The sequence below is a fragment of the Sorex fumeus genome, unplaced genomic scaffold (genome assembly GCF_029834395.1).
Source record: "Sorex fumeus unplaced genomic scaffold, SorFum_2.1 ptg000086l, whole genome shotgun sequence".
Lineage (NCBI taxonomy): Eukaryota > Metazoa > Chordata > Mammalia > Eulipotyphla > Soricidae > Sorex > Sorex fumeus.
This window is the reverse complement of record NW_026606143.1, coordinates 30626882-30643299: the sequence shown is the minus strand read 5'-3', so window position 1 is coordinate 30643299 and position 16418 is coordinate 30626882. Positions and strand designations below refer to the sequence as shown.

General features: G+C 41.4%; 1 protein-coding gene across 5 annotated transcripts in view; it reads left to right on the top strand.

Moving 5' to 3' along the window:
* The first annotated feature begins 1167 nt into the window (after nucleotides 1-1167).
* The window catches only part of CNKSR2 (connector enhancer of kinase suppressor of Ras 2), a 269910-nt gene continuing 254659 nt past the window's right edge, over nucleotides 1168-16418 (top strand). For all 5 annotated transcript variants that reach the window (XM_056131329.1, XM_056131328.1, XM_056131327.1 and 2 more), the window contains exon 1: nucleotides 1168-1321. In XM_056131329.1, coding sequence (XP_055987304.1) covers nucleotides 1258-1321 — 64 coding nt within the window. In that variant the 5' untranslated portion in view covers nucleotides 1168-1257. The remainder of the gene's footprint in view (nucleotides 1322-16418) is intronic.

Genomic DNA, 16418 nt, shown 5'->3' with positions numbered 1-16418 from the left:
GATCTCGGCGGCCGCGCTCGCGGGCTCCGGGCTCCGCGCCCGACTTCCCCGACCGGTGCAGCACCGGGGGCGGTCCGCCAGCCCCGGGCCTCCTGCCTCGTCATCGCTGCGTTTCTGCCTGGCGGAGCCCCCGGTTCCCGTCCGCGGCATCCCCCGCCTCCGGGCTCCGCGGGCGGACGCGGGGCTCGGGAATCACCTGGGAGCCCACTCTGCCGCGGGGCGGGTGGGGAGCGAGGGAAGCCCGGGTTCCCGCCGCGCGCGCGCGCGCGCGGGGGCCCACCAGCTCGTCGGGGGGTCCTCCGACGGGGGCGGAGCGGGGGTGGGGGGCAGGCGGCAGGTAGCGCCCCCCGCGGCCTCAAGGTGGTTCAACTGGTGGGAGCCCCAGTCCCGCCGCCGGGTGCCCCTCGGAGGGTCCCTGGGCAGCCTCCTACCCCGCCGCCGCCGGCATCGGGCCGGACCACCCGGCGGCCGAGCCGGGGCTGAGTCCTCGCGCGCGCGGCGCCCCCAGCCCCACCCCCACCCCGGGAGCCCCCCGCACCTGCCCGAGTCCGCCCGCGAGCTAGGGCTGGGGGGGGGGGGGCCTCGTGCAGCTCGCGCACGCGCACGCGCCCGGCGCCGGCCGTCGGCCCTGGGGGCGGGCCCGCTCGGCGGCGGCGGCGGCGGCGGCGGCGCGCGGGCGGGGGGCTCGGCGCGCGCCCCGCACCCGAGGGCTGCGGAGAGATATTTTGGGTGGCGGGAGGCCCCTCGTCATTTCCGCCAAAGCAGCTGGTGGTGCGAGGGCTTCAGTCCCGCGCGCGCGACGCGAGCGGGCAAGTTGGCCGCGAGGCGGGCGGCGGCGGCAACGGCGGCGGCGGCGGCGGCGACTTCGCTGGGCGTCGCGACCACCCCCCCTAATCCCCCCCGGCGGTCCGAGCCATGAACTGAAACCCGCGACGGACGGAGATCCCCGAGCGCAGCGGCAGCGCCGCGGCCGCCGCGGCCGCCGCCTCCGGAGAGACCAAACTGAACCGACGCGTTTCCCTCCCCGTCGCCGCTCCCGCCGCCGCCGCCGCCGCCGCTGCCCGCCCGGGGCTCGGAGACGCCGCCGACGCGGGAGCCGACAGACAAAAGCCGCCTTCTCCGCGCCGCCCGCCCCGCGAGGAGGCGGCGGCGGCGGCGGCAGCGGCGGCCGGCCGGGGACCGCACCCGAGGGCGGCGCGGGCTGCCCAGTGTCCCTCGTCTCGGAGCTCCGCGCCCCGCGCCCAGCGGCCCCTGCCCATGGCGCTCATCATGGAACCCGTGAGCAAATGGTCTCCGAGCCAAGTGGTGGACTGGATGAAAGGTAAATGCCCGAGGCGCCGAGCCGAGCGCGGGGTCCCGGGCTCCCATTGTCTCCCGGCCCCGTGGCCCGGGCGCGCTGCGGGGCCCGACGCGGTCGAGGGTTTGGGAAGCCCGCGGGGGATGGGGGGGAAGCCGGGCGCATCCCGGCGCCCCCATCCCGGGGAGGACGGGTCCCGTGCGGGAAGGAGGGAAGGAGCCAACCCCCCCCCCCCCCCAAGGAGACGGGCTGCGGCCGGGCGCCCCTGCCCGGACCCCTTTGTTCCTGGGAAACCTGACGCCCCCTGGGCGGCCGCCGCTGCCCGCCAGGTACAATTTCCCGCGCCAACTCTTCCTGGCAACTTTTAAGCCTACATCAATAGGATCGGCACGTCGCCACCCGGGTTCGAAGCTCCATTCCCCCCCCCCCCCTCCATCCCCAGTTCCGATCCAGGATTCTCGGGGGACGCGCTACTTGGAGGGAGAAGTGCATCCCCCTGGGACCGCGCGGCGCCCCGAGGGCTTGGTCCTGCGCATCCCCCGCGCATCCTCCCCCGCCCCCCCCCCCCCAGGCTGTCCTCTGCCGGCTTCTCGGGCTGCTGGAGGCTTCTAACGGCAAGTTTTGCTAGGGGCTGGGTGCCAAGCGCATTCAAGTGATGCGTATTCCAGTCGTTTGGAACACCTGGAAGGTTTCCCCCTACTCCCCACCCCTGCCCCGGGGCAGTTTTTAAGGACCATAGTTCCGGGACGCTCTCTTTCCCAGCCGCAGACGTGGTGGGCTTTTTTTCCCTTGGGTCTCCTGGCTGGACTTGCCCGCCTCGCTATCTCCCTCTGTTGTCTGAGTTAAGGGGCCTGTAGAGGGCCCCCTTTCTCACGCCTGTTACCCCCCCCAACCCCCAGCCCTTGGTCCCCAAGATTTCCACAATCGGGGAAACTCCGGCGAAATGGATGGGATGCGATGAGAGATTCTCGATCGCATTTGGGAGATGGCAGCTTGGCCCATTTTCCCAGGCACAAAGTCTAGCTTGAGGCGTCCGGGGCGAAAATGCCCGTTCCTGCCGATGACGGAACCCCCTTTTTGAGCGCTTGCTTTAGCTAGCCGGGCTCCCAGAGCCCCAGATTTACGGTCCTCTTCGAATGGAAAGTGGGAGGGAGGGCCAAACTCACTTTGTCGGCTTCTTCAATGGAACCTTTTCAGCCTTTTCCCCCATTTTCTTTCCTTTTAGTCCCTGCCTTGCCCCTTTATTCCTCCTTGACTTGGTTTTTCTTTTCTACTCTGTGGAAAGTGCTTTGTAACTGCAAAGTCCAAAGGAAAGGGAATTGAATTAAATCGAATTCATTATTTATCAAATGCCCCCTGCGTGCGGGGCATTGTGCTCAGGTGCAAGGAGGGCCCATGACTAAGAGTCCTGCGGGGCTTCACCTTTTCCCTTTCTTCTCTTTTCATATTTGCTGTTGAAAGCCCTCTTTTTCTACATGCCCACCCATCTCCCTGCCTGGATTGTTAGATAGAAAAATATTCATCTTGCGTCTTTCTCACGCAAGAGCAAGCCAGAGTCACTCAAGAAAAGGAGAGCTGAATTAAAGCCCTTTCTTTGAATTAAAGGGCTTACTTGAGTTGCGTCTGTCACTGAAATGCGGAAAGGAAAGCTGCCGCCAGGCTCCATTGGGAGTCTGATTACCTGCAGAGACCCGGAGACATCTCTCACAGTTCCCCTGGCGTGAGATTGCTGCGTACATTCTCCACCACCACCTCCACACCCTCACTTTAATTCTACACTTGTTCCTCTCTCTCCAGTTTAGGTCCACTGAAGCAAGTAAAACACAACACAGACAGGAATTACTCATTTTTGCAGGACATCAGTCCTTAAAAAAAAAATCACTTCAGCCTAAAATGCAGCAGCGTCTTTGAACTTAGGACAACAGCCTTGGCTGTGAATTTAAATGATTATTATATTTCAGTGGAATAACTTATTTTCATACCTGTTGGTAATGCAATTTCTTGCTATTGAAAAAGCCCGGTGACATAACCAAGATAGAATTTGTGTATCTTTGTACTCATTAGACTGGAGGACAAGAACTGATGCCGTCATTGCATTTCGAGGCCCAAACTGTCTACTGTTGAAATTCCCACTAAATTCATAGAAATTTGTTCTGAGGTATTATTAGAAAATACGATTTAAAAAACGACTTAGACGAAACAAGGATTCCCTCGCCCTGTAATTTAGTAATTCACTCTAATTTTCCCCTCCCTCACCCGTTTTCACAAATAAACTTTACTGCAGATTACCAAAAAAAGGACTTTGGACCCTTTCTTATACTTTTGCACATAAAAGATGCTGTAATGTTCAAAAGTCAGCTGATTTAGGCTGTTACTTTGAAATAGCTGGGCATCACTTAGAATTGTTGTTGCGTAGTGTGATAAAGACAGTAATAAGGACTGAACAGGACTTTTGAAGAAATGCAACGTTTTGGGAGTTCTACAAATCAGGAGACAGCTTCACTGTCTTTAATATTTAAAGCAAATAGCATATGCTCACACAATAAAAAAATTTATAACTGTTTTATAACTGTTCGGTAAGGTGTATGCTTTAAGTTCTTTCTAGAGTATTTTTTTCTTTTTACTAAACAGAAGAGGAACCATTTACCATATAACAGTATGGGCATATATTTATTGCTTCCAGCCAATTTTTAGATGCCGCCATGAAATTCAGTAGAGAGGGAAATGAGGAGGGAAAGATGCTAAGGGGATTATTAAGATTTGATAGCTTATATTCAAAATAACTTATGGATAACCATTTATACATTGCAATTCACTTTGATCTTTTACTTTTCATGAAAATATTTGAAGAAGACACAAAATTTATATATATGATTTGTAAAAATATAAGTCACACTTTTTTTACTCACCCTAATGTCGCTGTGTATAAAATCCAACCTTACTGAATTTTTCACTGATGAGAATTATTTGATATAATATTGCCATTTTTAGTTCCAGTAAATATATGAACTTCTTACAAGTCAGTAAAATAAGCAGTTACATGCCAGATAATCCTACTAGTACTTCAGGCTGTTTGAAAATAGATTCTACAAACCTTTGAAATTAATTTTATAAAAATATTTTTTTAGAAAATCAAATACCATTTTAGCATTTAAAACCAACCTTTTCTGATTGAAAATTGCATTCCATATTTTAAAGTTTGGACAGGTTTTAAAACCTAGAGCATTATACAGTGAATAAAAAAATAGCAGTTATTGGAAAAATCTATAGGGAGAAATTAGGCCAGTGGAGGTTTCTAGACTTTTTTCAGCCTGTTACTTGTTAGCACATTTCTCAGCTCCTTTCTTTTCACTTGCACGACATTGAAATACTTCATAATTGGGAGGTGTTTGTATCTGCTGTTTTCTCTGCTGAAATATAATATAAAATCTGAGCGTTTTAGGGGTTCTGCTAGTAACCTTGTTATTAATTTTTCATACCCAGTTCACACCAAGTAAGTCCAGTTTCTTTCTTACATCCTTTCGAACTCTGATGCTCTCAAAATACCCACAGGATGAATGTTATTTTCTGGGACCAGTTTCCTCCATGATATTTTTCCAGCGATGTTAATCCTTTTGTTGATCAAATAAAATTATTATGGTTTTCAGAGTCAACCAACAGTATACACTTAGCTCTTTTTTCCTGTATTCCCTTGTATTTTTATGATTGCTAACATAAAAGCTACCGCCTCTAGTCAAATCATCTCACAACCAACTGTTCTATTCTTTCTGATAACCATAAACTATTTTCTTCAAGGAACATTTCTGACTCCTAATTTCCATCTCAGTGACTTAGCCATCTTGAGGATAGAAAATGAAATACATGATTTTCAATTAAAAAGATAAAATTGATTTTATATACAGTCCTACAAAAGAAGAATATGCAGTTGATGCAGCAAGTTCTATTAAATATAGTGTAAAGTTAACTACTGTAAAGGAGAATGTGTTTGATAAGGTAAAGAAGCTTTGACAGTACAGTGCTCTTAAGTAATTTTCTCCCCTCATAGGACCCAGATCTGAGGTTGAAATTTATCTTAATTAGATGATGGAAAATGTCAAAATCTTGAGACAAACTGCCTTGAGAGATATTGGAAATGATTTTCTGATATGAACTCAAAAGATAGACACTGTTAGAAAAAATATGTTACACTTATATGGCCAAATTAATCCTTTGAAGAGTTTTTTCTCTTAATTACAGGAACTTGAGAGCCAATTTTAATCTCCTAATTTGGATTCAACATATTTGGAACAGAAATTCTTACCAGTTTATACACAGAAGTTTGTTTTTATATGTAGAGTTTTTAGGTCAGAAGAAAGATAATTTTATTTAGTGTCATTAACATTAGTTCCTTAAGGAAAAACTGATTTAGTACAGATTAGGGGAAATACGTAGATGTATTCTGGTGCATAGCTATTATTTAAGTACTTCTCTATGTAGGTTATTTAATTGATTGTTTTAAATTAATTATTCTCTGTTTGGGGAAAATTAGTATTTGTAAGGGGTGCCAGTGACATTGGCAAACTATGCCAGGACAGAAACAAGTACCAACGAGTACGTTTGCCAATTTGGGGGAGAAAGTTTATGTTATATATACAACTACCAGTGAAAAGAGAAGACGCCGATTTTAGTAAGGCAGGAAGAAATTCACTGGGAAGGTAGGTTTGAGCAATTAATCATTCAAGCTGTTTATTTTATCATGACATCTTCTAAAAAGCGTGTATACTAAACATAAGGACACAGCAAGAGACTCTAGAGTTGAAACGCGGTAGTAAACCAGAATGATTGTTTCTAGGTTTGTCTCACTGAAGGAGAGAGATGGGCTGTTGAGGGAAAGTTAGGGGGAGCTGTGAGTAGGTGGCGTAAAAGTACAAGAACAAATCTGCATTTGACAAAGACAATATAACTCTCATCATGTCCTGAGTTTAAATAAATACCACATTATAAAACTTTGACTGCCAAAAATAAGCCCACAGTGAATGTGTATTGAATTGGTACAGCTGTTTCAAATCTGTTCCTCAGTAATAATTTGGAAATAATGTTAAAATGAGTTCTTTTGAAGATTAATTATACCATTAAGATTATGTTGTTGGGAGCTGTGGAGATCATTCAAAGTGCCAGGGCAACTGCTTTGCCTATTGGAGGCCCAGGTTTGATCGCTTACAACGTTGCGTGCTCCCTTGAGCACTGTCAGGAGCAACCCCAGTGCCTCACCAGTGCTGGATGGGGGTCTCAAAACAAAACAAAATCACAAAAAAATGATATTGTTGGATGTTTAGAATTGTACTGATCCAAATTTCTGTATGAAGAATGAAGGTAGGTTTTGATCAATACGATGCTGCTTTTAATGCAGTGGTAAATCATCACTTTTACTTAAGGCAGTGAACCTCAGATTAGGATTTAATTTGTTGTTAATGACTTAGCTTTCTACTTGACTTTCCTACAGCACTTTATACACTTTAGCCTTACTGTGAAAGATGAAGGATTAGCTTCTATAACGAGTGCCGGAAGGGTGGATCATCTCTGCTAATTTCAAAAGGGGTGGGAGGTAAGGTAAGAATTATTTTAAATGGAGTCTAAAGTCTTTTACGTTTATGAAGTTAAAGGTTTAGGATCTCTCTCAATGATGGCAAATAGAGTCTTCAATACAGGATGGTTCAGTGAGTGAATTCGGTTCTCACACACTGGCCTCTGCTCTTGCAAATGGCTTTTCTGAGACTGGAGAAACTGCATGATCAAAAACGTCCATGTGTTGATTTTTGCTACTTTTGTATTAAGCAGATATTATATCCATAGGGCAGTTAACACAATTGGCCTGATGTTACAGATGAAACCAGAGGATTACTAGGAATTCCAGGCTCGAAGCAGGCCGTTTAAAGCTGCATTTCCCAAATTGCTCCGTGGTTTCAGCAATTACCGGTACATCCGTGAACAAGTTTGAGAATTGGTGGTTGGCTTTAGGGAAAAAAATGACTCTTTTTTTCTTTTTCCCTTTTTCTCTCCCATTATTTCAGGGAGCGAAATAAGATATTCTAAATCAAGGCTGTGTTAATAATACTATCTTAACTGATTTAACTCTCTTAAGGATAAACTCGGCCTTACCTTAGCCTCTCATTCCTGTCTCCATCAACTGGAAAATAATGATGTCTCACTCTTTTAGATTTCAAATCAAAGTTCTTAACGTTGTCTGTGAAGCCTCTGGCCTGGCTTTTACCTGCAAGGTTGGTCTTATTCCTGACACTGACTGCCCTGACCTTTCAATGCTGTTTGCTGCCACTGGGCCTTTTTACTGTATTTATTAATGCTCACCGCTTTTTTGCACTTCGCTGGGCCCTCCTCATCTTTCAGCTTGCAGACTTTTTCTCCTGTTTCCCAAAAGCCTTTCCCGAATAACATATTCTCCTTGGGTACTCCCCTGGTACCGTGTATCCCGTTGGCCGGGTTTATTTTCACATTTGTTTGTATGGTTAGTTGGATGAGGGCAGAGGCCACATCTTTTGCATTACAGTATAAGAAAGTACCTGATGAAAAGTAGGCGCTAAAGAAATACTCCTTAAGTAGAAGATTAAATAAATTGATTCACAGATTACTGGTCTAAATGACAATACAGGTGAAGTTCTTTTTACTGCTCTAATGAATACTTCATGACAAGCCTGTGCACTGTTTGCCAGAACACAGTGGAAGTAGGATTACTTTAACTACTTTTCATATTTATGTTGCTCTAGCCAATCCAATGATCTAAATCACAGTGTAGATTGATTTTGTCAGGCAATGTTAATGGTTTCAGTGATGACACAATACTTCCGTATTTATGCCATAAATACTGTTTGCTGATGTTACTTGTTAGGCCAACATAGTAAACATTACTTATAAATTAAACATATAGATATCTTTTTCCTTTTGTACAAAGTTTGGGATTGTTTCTTCATTTTGGTGTTTTTAAAAGCACTACTTTGAAACACATGGTAGAGCGAAATTGATAAAATGCCTTGCTTTCCCTTTTATAAAAATGAAAAATATATATAGTAAGGTTAAATATATTTTTATATGCTTATATACCATATATAGTTAATATCACTACGTATTGTAAACATATATGACATATATGCTTATATATTTTATATAAGTTACAAGAAAGGGAATATTTATACTTATATGATAAAGTAAAGTATATTTTTCTGTTATGAGAATAAAATAGCCTGTAATTGTTCGCTTGGAGGACAAATTAGAAAAGTAACACTTTAGCTTAAATAAGAACCGTTATCTTCTTTATTATATTTAACGCCAAATTTACATTTAATTAACAGGATTAAAATTCAGTTGTTTATGAATGCATCTTAAATTAGTGTTTGATTAGATAGTTTTCTATCCCTTTCTGATGATAGAAAATTAATATTAACTTTTTAAATATTATAAATTAATTAGAAACTGAATAAAATTCATTTTATTTTATTTTGTGATTTTGGAGGATGAGAGATTTGGAGTATACTGGCAGTGCTCAGCGCTTATTCTTAGCTCTGTGCCCAGGATCATTCCTGGCATGATCAGCATACCAGGGATGACCTGGATTAGCTGCAGCAAAGGAAGCATCTTAACCCAGTGCACTATCTCAAGCCCCCTGGACTAATTCTTTTTCCGCTTTGGGGCCATACCCTGTGGTGTTCAAGGCTCTCTCCTGATTCTGTACTCAGTGATAACCCCTGGCAGTGCTTGGGGGTACCATATTGGGTACTTGATGTCAAACCCTGGCTGGCCACGTGTGAGGCAAGCGCTCTGCCTGCTATACTATTTCTCTAGTCCCCACCCCCTGCACTAATTTTTGAAGGACAATTCTTAATTGCCAAGAGAAAATGGCAGCTTGTGGAATACGGATGCCTCGTGATGGTTTTACTGATTTGTATACGATTGGATAATCACTCATAAGCAAATTATACATATTTTTCTAAAAAGCGTGCCACTAGCTTTACATATAGAGTGACTAAAATATAAATCAGAATAGTAAACAGTTAAGACCTTAGCATAGTTGTACCTTTCTATTCCTAATAAATTAACGTCTTCAGACTAAAATGTTCATTAGTACTACAAAACAATGTTACAACTATGCCTTCATTTGAATTACAAATAAGTATTTAATAAAAGTTTTAAACTTCAGAGATGTGTTTTAATTTCTTGTCCGATTTCAATTTAAATTGCAGTCATTCTAATAGAAGTTAATTCATTATCTTAATGTTATTGCTCTTGCAATTTTAGGGAAGAAAGTATTGTGGGTATTTGCATAAATTCATTGACTTTTAAATTTTGCTAAAGTACATGAACTACTGTTTTATTTTTCTGCGTTTTATCTATTGAATATTTTTGTCACAATATAAACTTGTTTTGAAAACCAGGACTTATTAAATAAACCAGATACAATGGCATTAATGCATTACTATTTTGCCACCACAAAAAGTGTTGTTACATAACTGATATCAAGTATAACACATTTGATTCCCTTATTTTTTTTAACAGGCCCTTATAATTTGTTTCAGGGTAAGACGTGGACCAAAAAAGTGGTTAGTGTGCTGCCTCCATCCCACCTTTGGCCTAGAGCAGACATTAGCAATTGATCATGTGCTTTCTTGTTGAACATGGATATGGCTTTAGGGCAGTATTTATCAACCTCTACCCAACCTTGTGTTCTTCCTGTGACTCCCTTGGGTTGAACCCCAAGCCTCATGCCATTTCCCCCTATTAATACCATTTTTAGCTCTGGCCCTATTGGAGTATTTCTGGGGAAATGATGACCCCCACTTGAAAAACTAGTGTTTTTTCCCCAGGCACTTGGCTCATACTTGCTGGTATGTTTTTATATCACCTGGAGATTATTTATTCTTTGCAGTGCTGAGCCTTGAACTCAGGGCTTTCACACACGATGCATTGCTGCACCACTGAGCTGGTCCTGAAGCTGCCACTCCTAATCAACCTCAGTTGACACTTGAGGTTCAACTTAGCCAACCATGCCAGCCAGCCCCGAGAGCATGGCAAGCTATGCCCTGAAATCATCTTATGGGTATCATTGGTGCAGAAAACATACTTGAAACTAGTACAGTTTGTCTAATTTTTAGTTACTTGACTTAATATCTTCATGGAAATTTGTCTTGTAGGTAGTTTGGGTAGACGTTAGAGAAGATGATAGATACAGAATTGAATCCACATTGTTGTCTTTTGAAGTGTTGTAAACCGTATCCCTTTTATAAATTTGAACTTTTAATTTTGTTTCAGCTTTATCTTCTATTTTTAAAATGGACTTGCAACATGTTTTCTCAAGTACTATCTACGACAAATCACTGGAAGATCCGGATTTTAATTTTTCCAACTTGCTTAATAAAAATTGTGGGAGATTCCATTTTTCAGGAAGTTATTCCACTTGCAGTATGATCGATTAATAAAAATCTTAAGAGCCGGATGAGAAACAGTGGGGTCCATGTCAGGGGAATTGAGGTACAAAGGTGATGTTTCGGAATCATAGAGCCAAATATCCAAACCACGGAGTCAACAACGCTGAAATCAGGAGAGAGACCCAAACTTTAAGAACCGAACCTAGAAAGGTGCCTGCCAAGAGTGCAGACAAGAGCGGGGGGAGGAATATAGGAGGAAACCTGGGAACATTGGTGGAGGGAAGTTGACACTGGTGGTGGGTTTGGTGCTGCAATATTGTATGTCTAAAACAATCAAAAATAACTTTGTAAATTATGTGCTTTAATAAAAAATAAAATTCATTGTAACTATCTCACGGTGATTCAATAAAACTTTTAAAAAGGAATAAAATAAAAGTTTAAAATCTTAAAAATACTGTCCTTAAGTAATTATGCTGAAATTTCAATATTAACTGAATTTCTATTATAGTCGTGATGTACCTTTTATGTATAGAACTTTAATTCATTTTTCTTTCAATCACCTACATTCTTTTCAATACATTTGATATAATGGGAACTTGTGATTTATTTCCTATTTGAGCATGAAGTTCCTAAACAAGTTTTGCATAGCTCATTTTGGATGTTAACAGTATATGTGAAAGAGAAATTTTCTTAGATATTCTGCTAATGGCATTCAGTATAGACATGCAGTCCAGTAGTTATTTTTCTTTCCAACTTTTCCGAGCCTATGTGAAGACAAAGTTCAATGTGGTATAGAGCCGTCTTGCAATACAGGGCTAATGTTCCCTAACAATTTCCCTCCGGATTGATGTGGTGGTAAGTTTTATAGCAGCATCTATTGGCATCAGTGTCTTATTCAATCCACAGCAGAGGTTTTCATACTCAGAAGGCTCGTCCTTTGCTTTCTAACTTTCAGACCAAAGGCTTTTGGTTTGATGTTGAAATGTCACATGGAGAGATGAAGAAATATTTAGGAATAGATGATTTTTATTTCTAGTATGTCCCTAGACTAAATGCTTTGTTTATGATAAATAGCAAAACCTTGTTGTTTGGGGATTTTCCTGCTTTGTTTGGGGATTACACTCAGTGGTGCTCAGGACTTATTCCTGGCCCTGTCACCTCAATACTGTAGGTGCACAGGCAACCACGTGTGGTACCAAGCATTGAACTGGGGTCAACTGATGGCAAGGCATGTGCCTACCTCCCATACTGTCTGGCCCCCTAAAATATGGTATTTTCATTTATTGGGATTCATAATGATCAGAAACTTCGAATGAACTATACTTCTATAAAGAAAGGGTTTCCAAATCTAATAATTTAACTGAAATTGAAACTGTTGTGGTGAATCACAGAGTGCTCTTAAGTACTAGAGAAAATATCATAATTAGTGAAAAACCATTGGGAAGTTAGTGCAAAATAGGGAGGAATCGAATTAGAGGTCTGTGTTCAGTCGAGTACTTGTATGATGATAATAAAAGGTACAGTTTCATCTACATTTTAAAAAATATTTTGTATATGTTTAACACTTAGGGTTTTTTGGTTTTTAAGTAAAAGAAAATTAAAGTTATTTTAATTGAATCACTGTGAGATAGACCCTTACATAGCTGTTCATGATTAGATTTCAGTCATACAGTATTCCAACACTCCTCTCTCCACCAGTGTACATTTTCCATTTTTAAGTGACGCACATGGTTTTGCATGGATATAAAACATGCTTTAGGGACAGAGAGATACTTGGGCAGGTAGAGCATTTGCCTTGCATGAGGCCAACCCGGATTTGGACCCGAGCATCCTATAAAGTCCCCCAACCATTGCCAGGAGTAATTCCTAAGTTCAGAGCCAGGAGTAATCCCTGAGTATCGCTGGTTGCAACCCAAAAAGCAAAACTAATAACAACAAAACATCCATTCTAGTGTGTATTTGGAAACTTCTAAAGTACAGTTTGCCCAAAATAAAAATACAAAGATGATCTTTCCTCTTTCTCTTTGCTTTCCTCTAGTGGAAATGCGGTGTATTTACTTCTAGTAGAACTTTTTAGAGTCACAGCCTCTCAAGCTCTCCTTTACGTTCGCAATTATTTGAAGTCTCTCACTTTTTACAAAAACTACCAGAACGTCCAATACTGTAGACATTAAGCAGACTGTACTGTAGTTGCCAGCTATCTCTCTATTTTTAAAGCTTTTGCAGTTTAAACTTTTTAAATTTTAGTCAATGGTAGTTTACAGTTCTGTCAGCGATAGGGTTTCATGTGTTTCAACACGATAGGGTTTCAACATTCCAACACCACATGGCCCACCAAAGTGTTCTACCTCCACCATTGTCTTAGGGCACCCTCTGGAACCCTCTGCCATACCTCCCTCTGGGCACCCCTGCCTCCAACACTGTTTCCCCATCATTGTAAGCTCAGTTATGTAGGCCAGTTTACAAATTCTATTGCTTTGGCCCATGTGTTACTCCTTTACTCTGAAGTAATACATTCCATATATTAAAGAGGTCATTCTGTATCTGGCCCTCCCCTTTTTGTTAACTTTTGAACTATTTTTTACACCATAACCCATGACAGTATGGAAAGCATGTTCTTTGCATGTGAAGATCCTAAAGGGATCATTATCTTTTAAAACCCATATGAACTGAACATAATCTTGTTAGGGGTTGCTTTTGAGATTTTGACCATTTTTCTTGAAGTAAATGTTGATATCCTTGCTAATAAGCATTTTTAAGAAATAGACTTTTAAAATGTTAACACCATCAGTCTGCCTTTACACTAGCTTAAAGCTGAATCAAATTTTGGTGTTTTTAAAAAAAGTTTCTAAACTTGAAATATTTTTTTCCAAATGAATTTGTTTTACCAGCTGATTAGTTTTGTAACAATATACACAAAGAAAAAATAAATACAGTAGCATTATAACTAGGAGGTGTAAAAACCATTTTATCCCTTTTACATCATCATTAACAAAATCACAAAAAGCTAAGACTAGTATACATTTATGTCCAAAAAAGGACTTAAAAATTTAACACACACACACAAGACTAATATTAACAAAATTTATTCTTTAATATTTATCTAGTGGCTAAAAATACTAGTTTTATAAATGTCATAAATACTTCTAGGATTTAAAAAAATTAGCATTTAAATAAATTCCACGTGTATTCTACCATTATCCAGGCCTCAGACTTGACATTTTTATGCTTACTATTTATATTTCGTATATATAAGAATATATTTTTCTTATACATCAAAGATATATATAAATCTATTTCTAATTTCTATTTTTCTTTCATCCACATAAGTTCTTTTGGACCTACCACTCTATATATCTTATATAAAATGTCTCCTAAAATAAAGTTTATAGACAATATGACTTGTACCATTTTATTTTTTCAAAATTACTATAATAGAAAAAACCCTGTCGTGAAGCAAGATAGTTTTAATTGAGCAAAACTCATTTTGAAATATGTGAGGTGAGAGTCAAGGTATGTATTGAATAGAGATCAGAGTGGAAAAGCAGTCAAACAGAATACAGAGACATTAAAAACAAGATATATGTTCAGTGGAGAACATGGGCTTGAAGAGAAAGCCAAGGAAAAGCTTTGTAACTATCGCATGGTGATTTAATTAATAATAATAGTAATGATGTAATAAGAGATTTCTATACAGAGGTACTCAGTATTACTGAATAGTAAGGAAGTAATTGATACTGGTGCCTACTTATATGATCACATCTATACTTAAGAGAAACAGTAAATTCAGAAGTTATTCTTTTGACAATTACAAGAAAAAGGAATAGATATTGAAATGAAAGTCACTGGAATAAAGGGAGTATTAAGAGAAGTAGGAGCAGATCAGATTCATCTGCCATTCATCCTAATATATCCTGTTGACCATTTCAGACTTATGTGGGAAGAAGTCTCAGCTGATTTTGGAAAGGCAAACTCTAGAATGTCAGGGAATACAGTTGATAGTTGTAGAGAACTTTTAGTGCTGGAAAGTGATGAAGGAAATCATCAAAAAGAGTCAATTCCCTCAGTAATTAAGGCATGTCGAGATTTGGGAGACTTTCCGAAAGAGCAATCAGTAGTTAAAGCTGGAACAATTTGAGCCACAAAAAAAGTACTGGATTATAATTTACTGTAAACAAGATATCCTTGGGGCCAGAGTAGTAGCACAGCGGGTAGGGCGTTTGCCTTGCACTTGGCCGGCCTGGGCTCAATTTCCAGCATCCCATATGGTCCCCGGAGCACCACCAGGAGTAATTCCTGAGTGCAGAGCCAGGAGTAACCCCTGAGCATCGCCAGGTGTGACACAAAAAGCAAAAAAAAAAAGATATCCTTGAGTTCATACTGATGCAAATAAATAGACAAATCATGAGTACAGGTAATTCCAGATAAATTGAAAGTCTGCTTTCAAGGATGTAGCACTTATCTCTCCACACTTTGATTGTGGCCTATATTGAGAGAGATTTGTTCCCAAAGACTGGAGTGTAGAAAGGGAGATAACCTATATTTCCACAGTAGAGAAGCCTACTGAAAACTAACTTGGCCAAGCAATCAAGATTAATATCATCACTGAGAAGTTATGTTGATAGCATGTACCCTTGTGATGATAGTTACACTTTGCTTCTTGTGATTTTCCCCTCAGATCTACATTCAGTCCAGCCTAATCATGAGACTAAACATTAGGCAAACCCAAATTTAACGACATTTTTGCCACATACCCGACCCCAAACCTCCAAGAAACAAGGAAAATGTGAGAAGCTCACAGAGTCGAGGGGGATAAGGAAACATGTTGGCTATTTTTTTTTTAGATTTTTTTTTCCATTAAAGCACTGTGATTTGCAGTTAGTCGTAGTTGAGGTTCAGACATACAGTACTGCAGCACAGATCTCATCACCAGTGTCAACTTCCCTCCACTAATGTCCCCAGGTTCCTGCCCGTATCCCAAACCCCAGCCTGCCCTTTTGTCAAGCGCCTAAGTTCAGTTGTTAAAGTTTGTGTTTCTTGATTTTAATGTAGTTTTCTCTGTTGTTTGGATATTTGGCTCTATCATTCCTTAACACTGCCAAGCCCCCATTGCTTCTCATCTGTCTTTTCGCCCTCAGCTCTCCGACTTCTATCTTTCTCCCTACACTCTGGGGCCAATGTTGTTCTGGGTACCACCCTCCTTTAAAATATTGCATTCCCTCATCCAGTTATTCTAAATACCACAAATAAGTTATCATCCTGTGTTTAACATACTTCTTGCTTACTTAATTTAACATGATGTCTTCCAGTTCCCTCCAGTTCCCTCCATGTTGCAGCAAATTGCATGATTTCATCAATCCTTATGGTTGCATAGTATTCCATTGTGTATATATACCACGTCTTCATGATCCACTTATCTGTCATCAGACATCAAGACTGATTCCAAATCTTATCTATTCTACAAGTGCTGCAATGAATAAGAATGTGCATATAGTCTTTTGAATTAATGTTTATTTTTTTTATTATGGTATCCTGGGTAATATCCTCCAACAGAAATAGCACATTTGGAAAAAACTAGTGAAATAGAAATGCACTATGGAATTTAGTTAATAGCAATATAAATGTTAGTGCCTCAGTTGTGAAAAATGTGTCATAATGTGAACTATTAATAATAAAGATGAGGACTATACTGGAACTACTATTTTTGC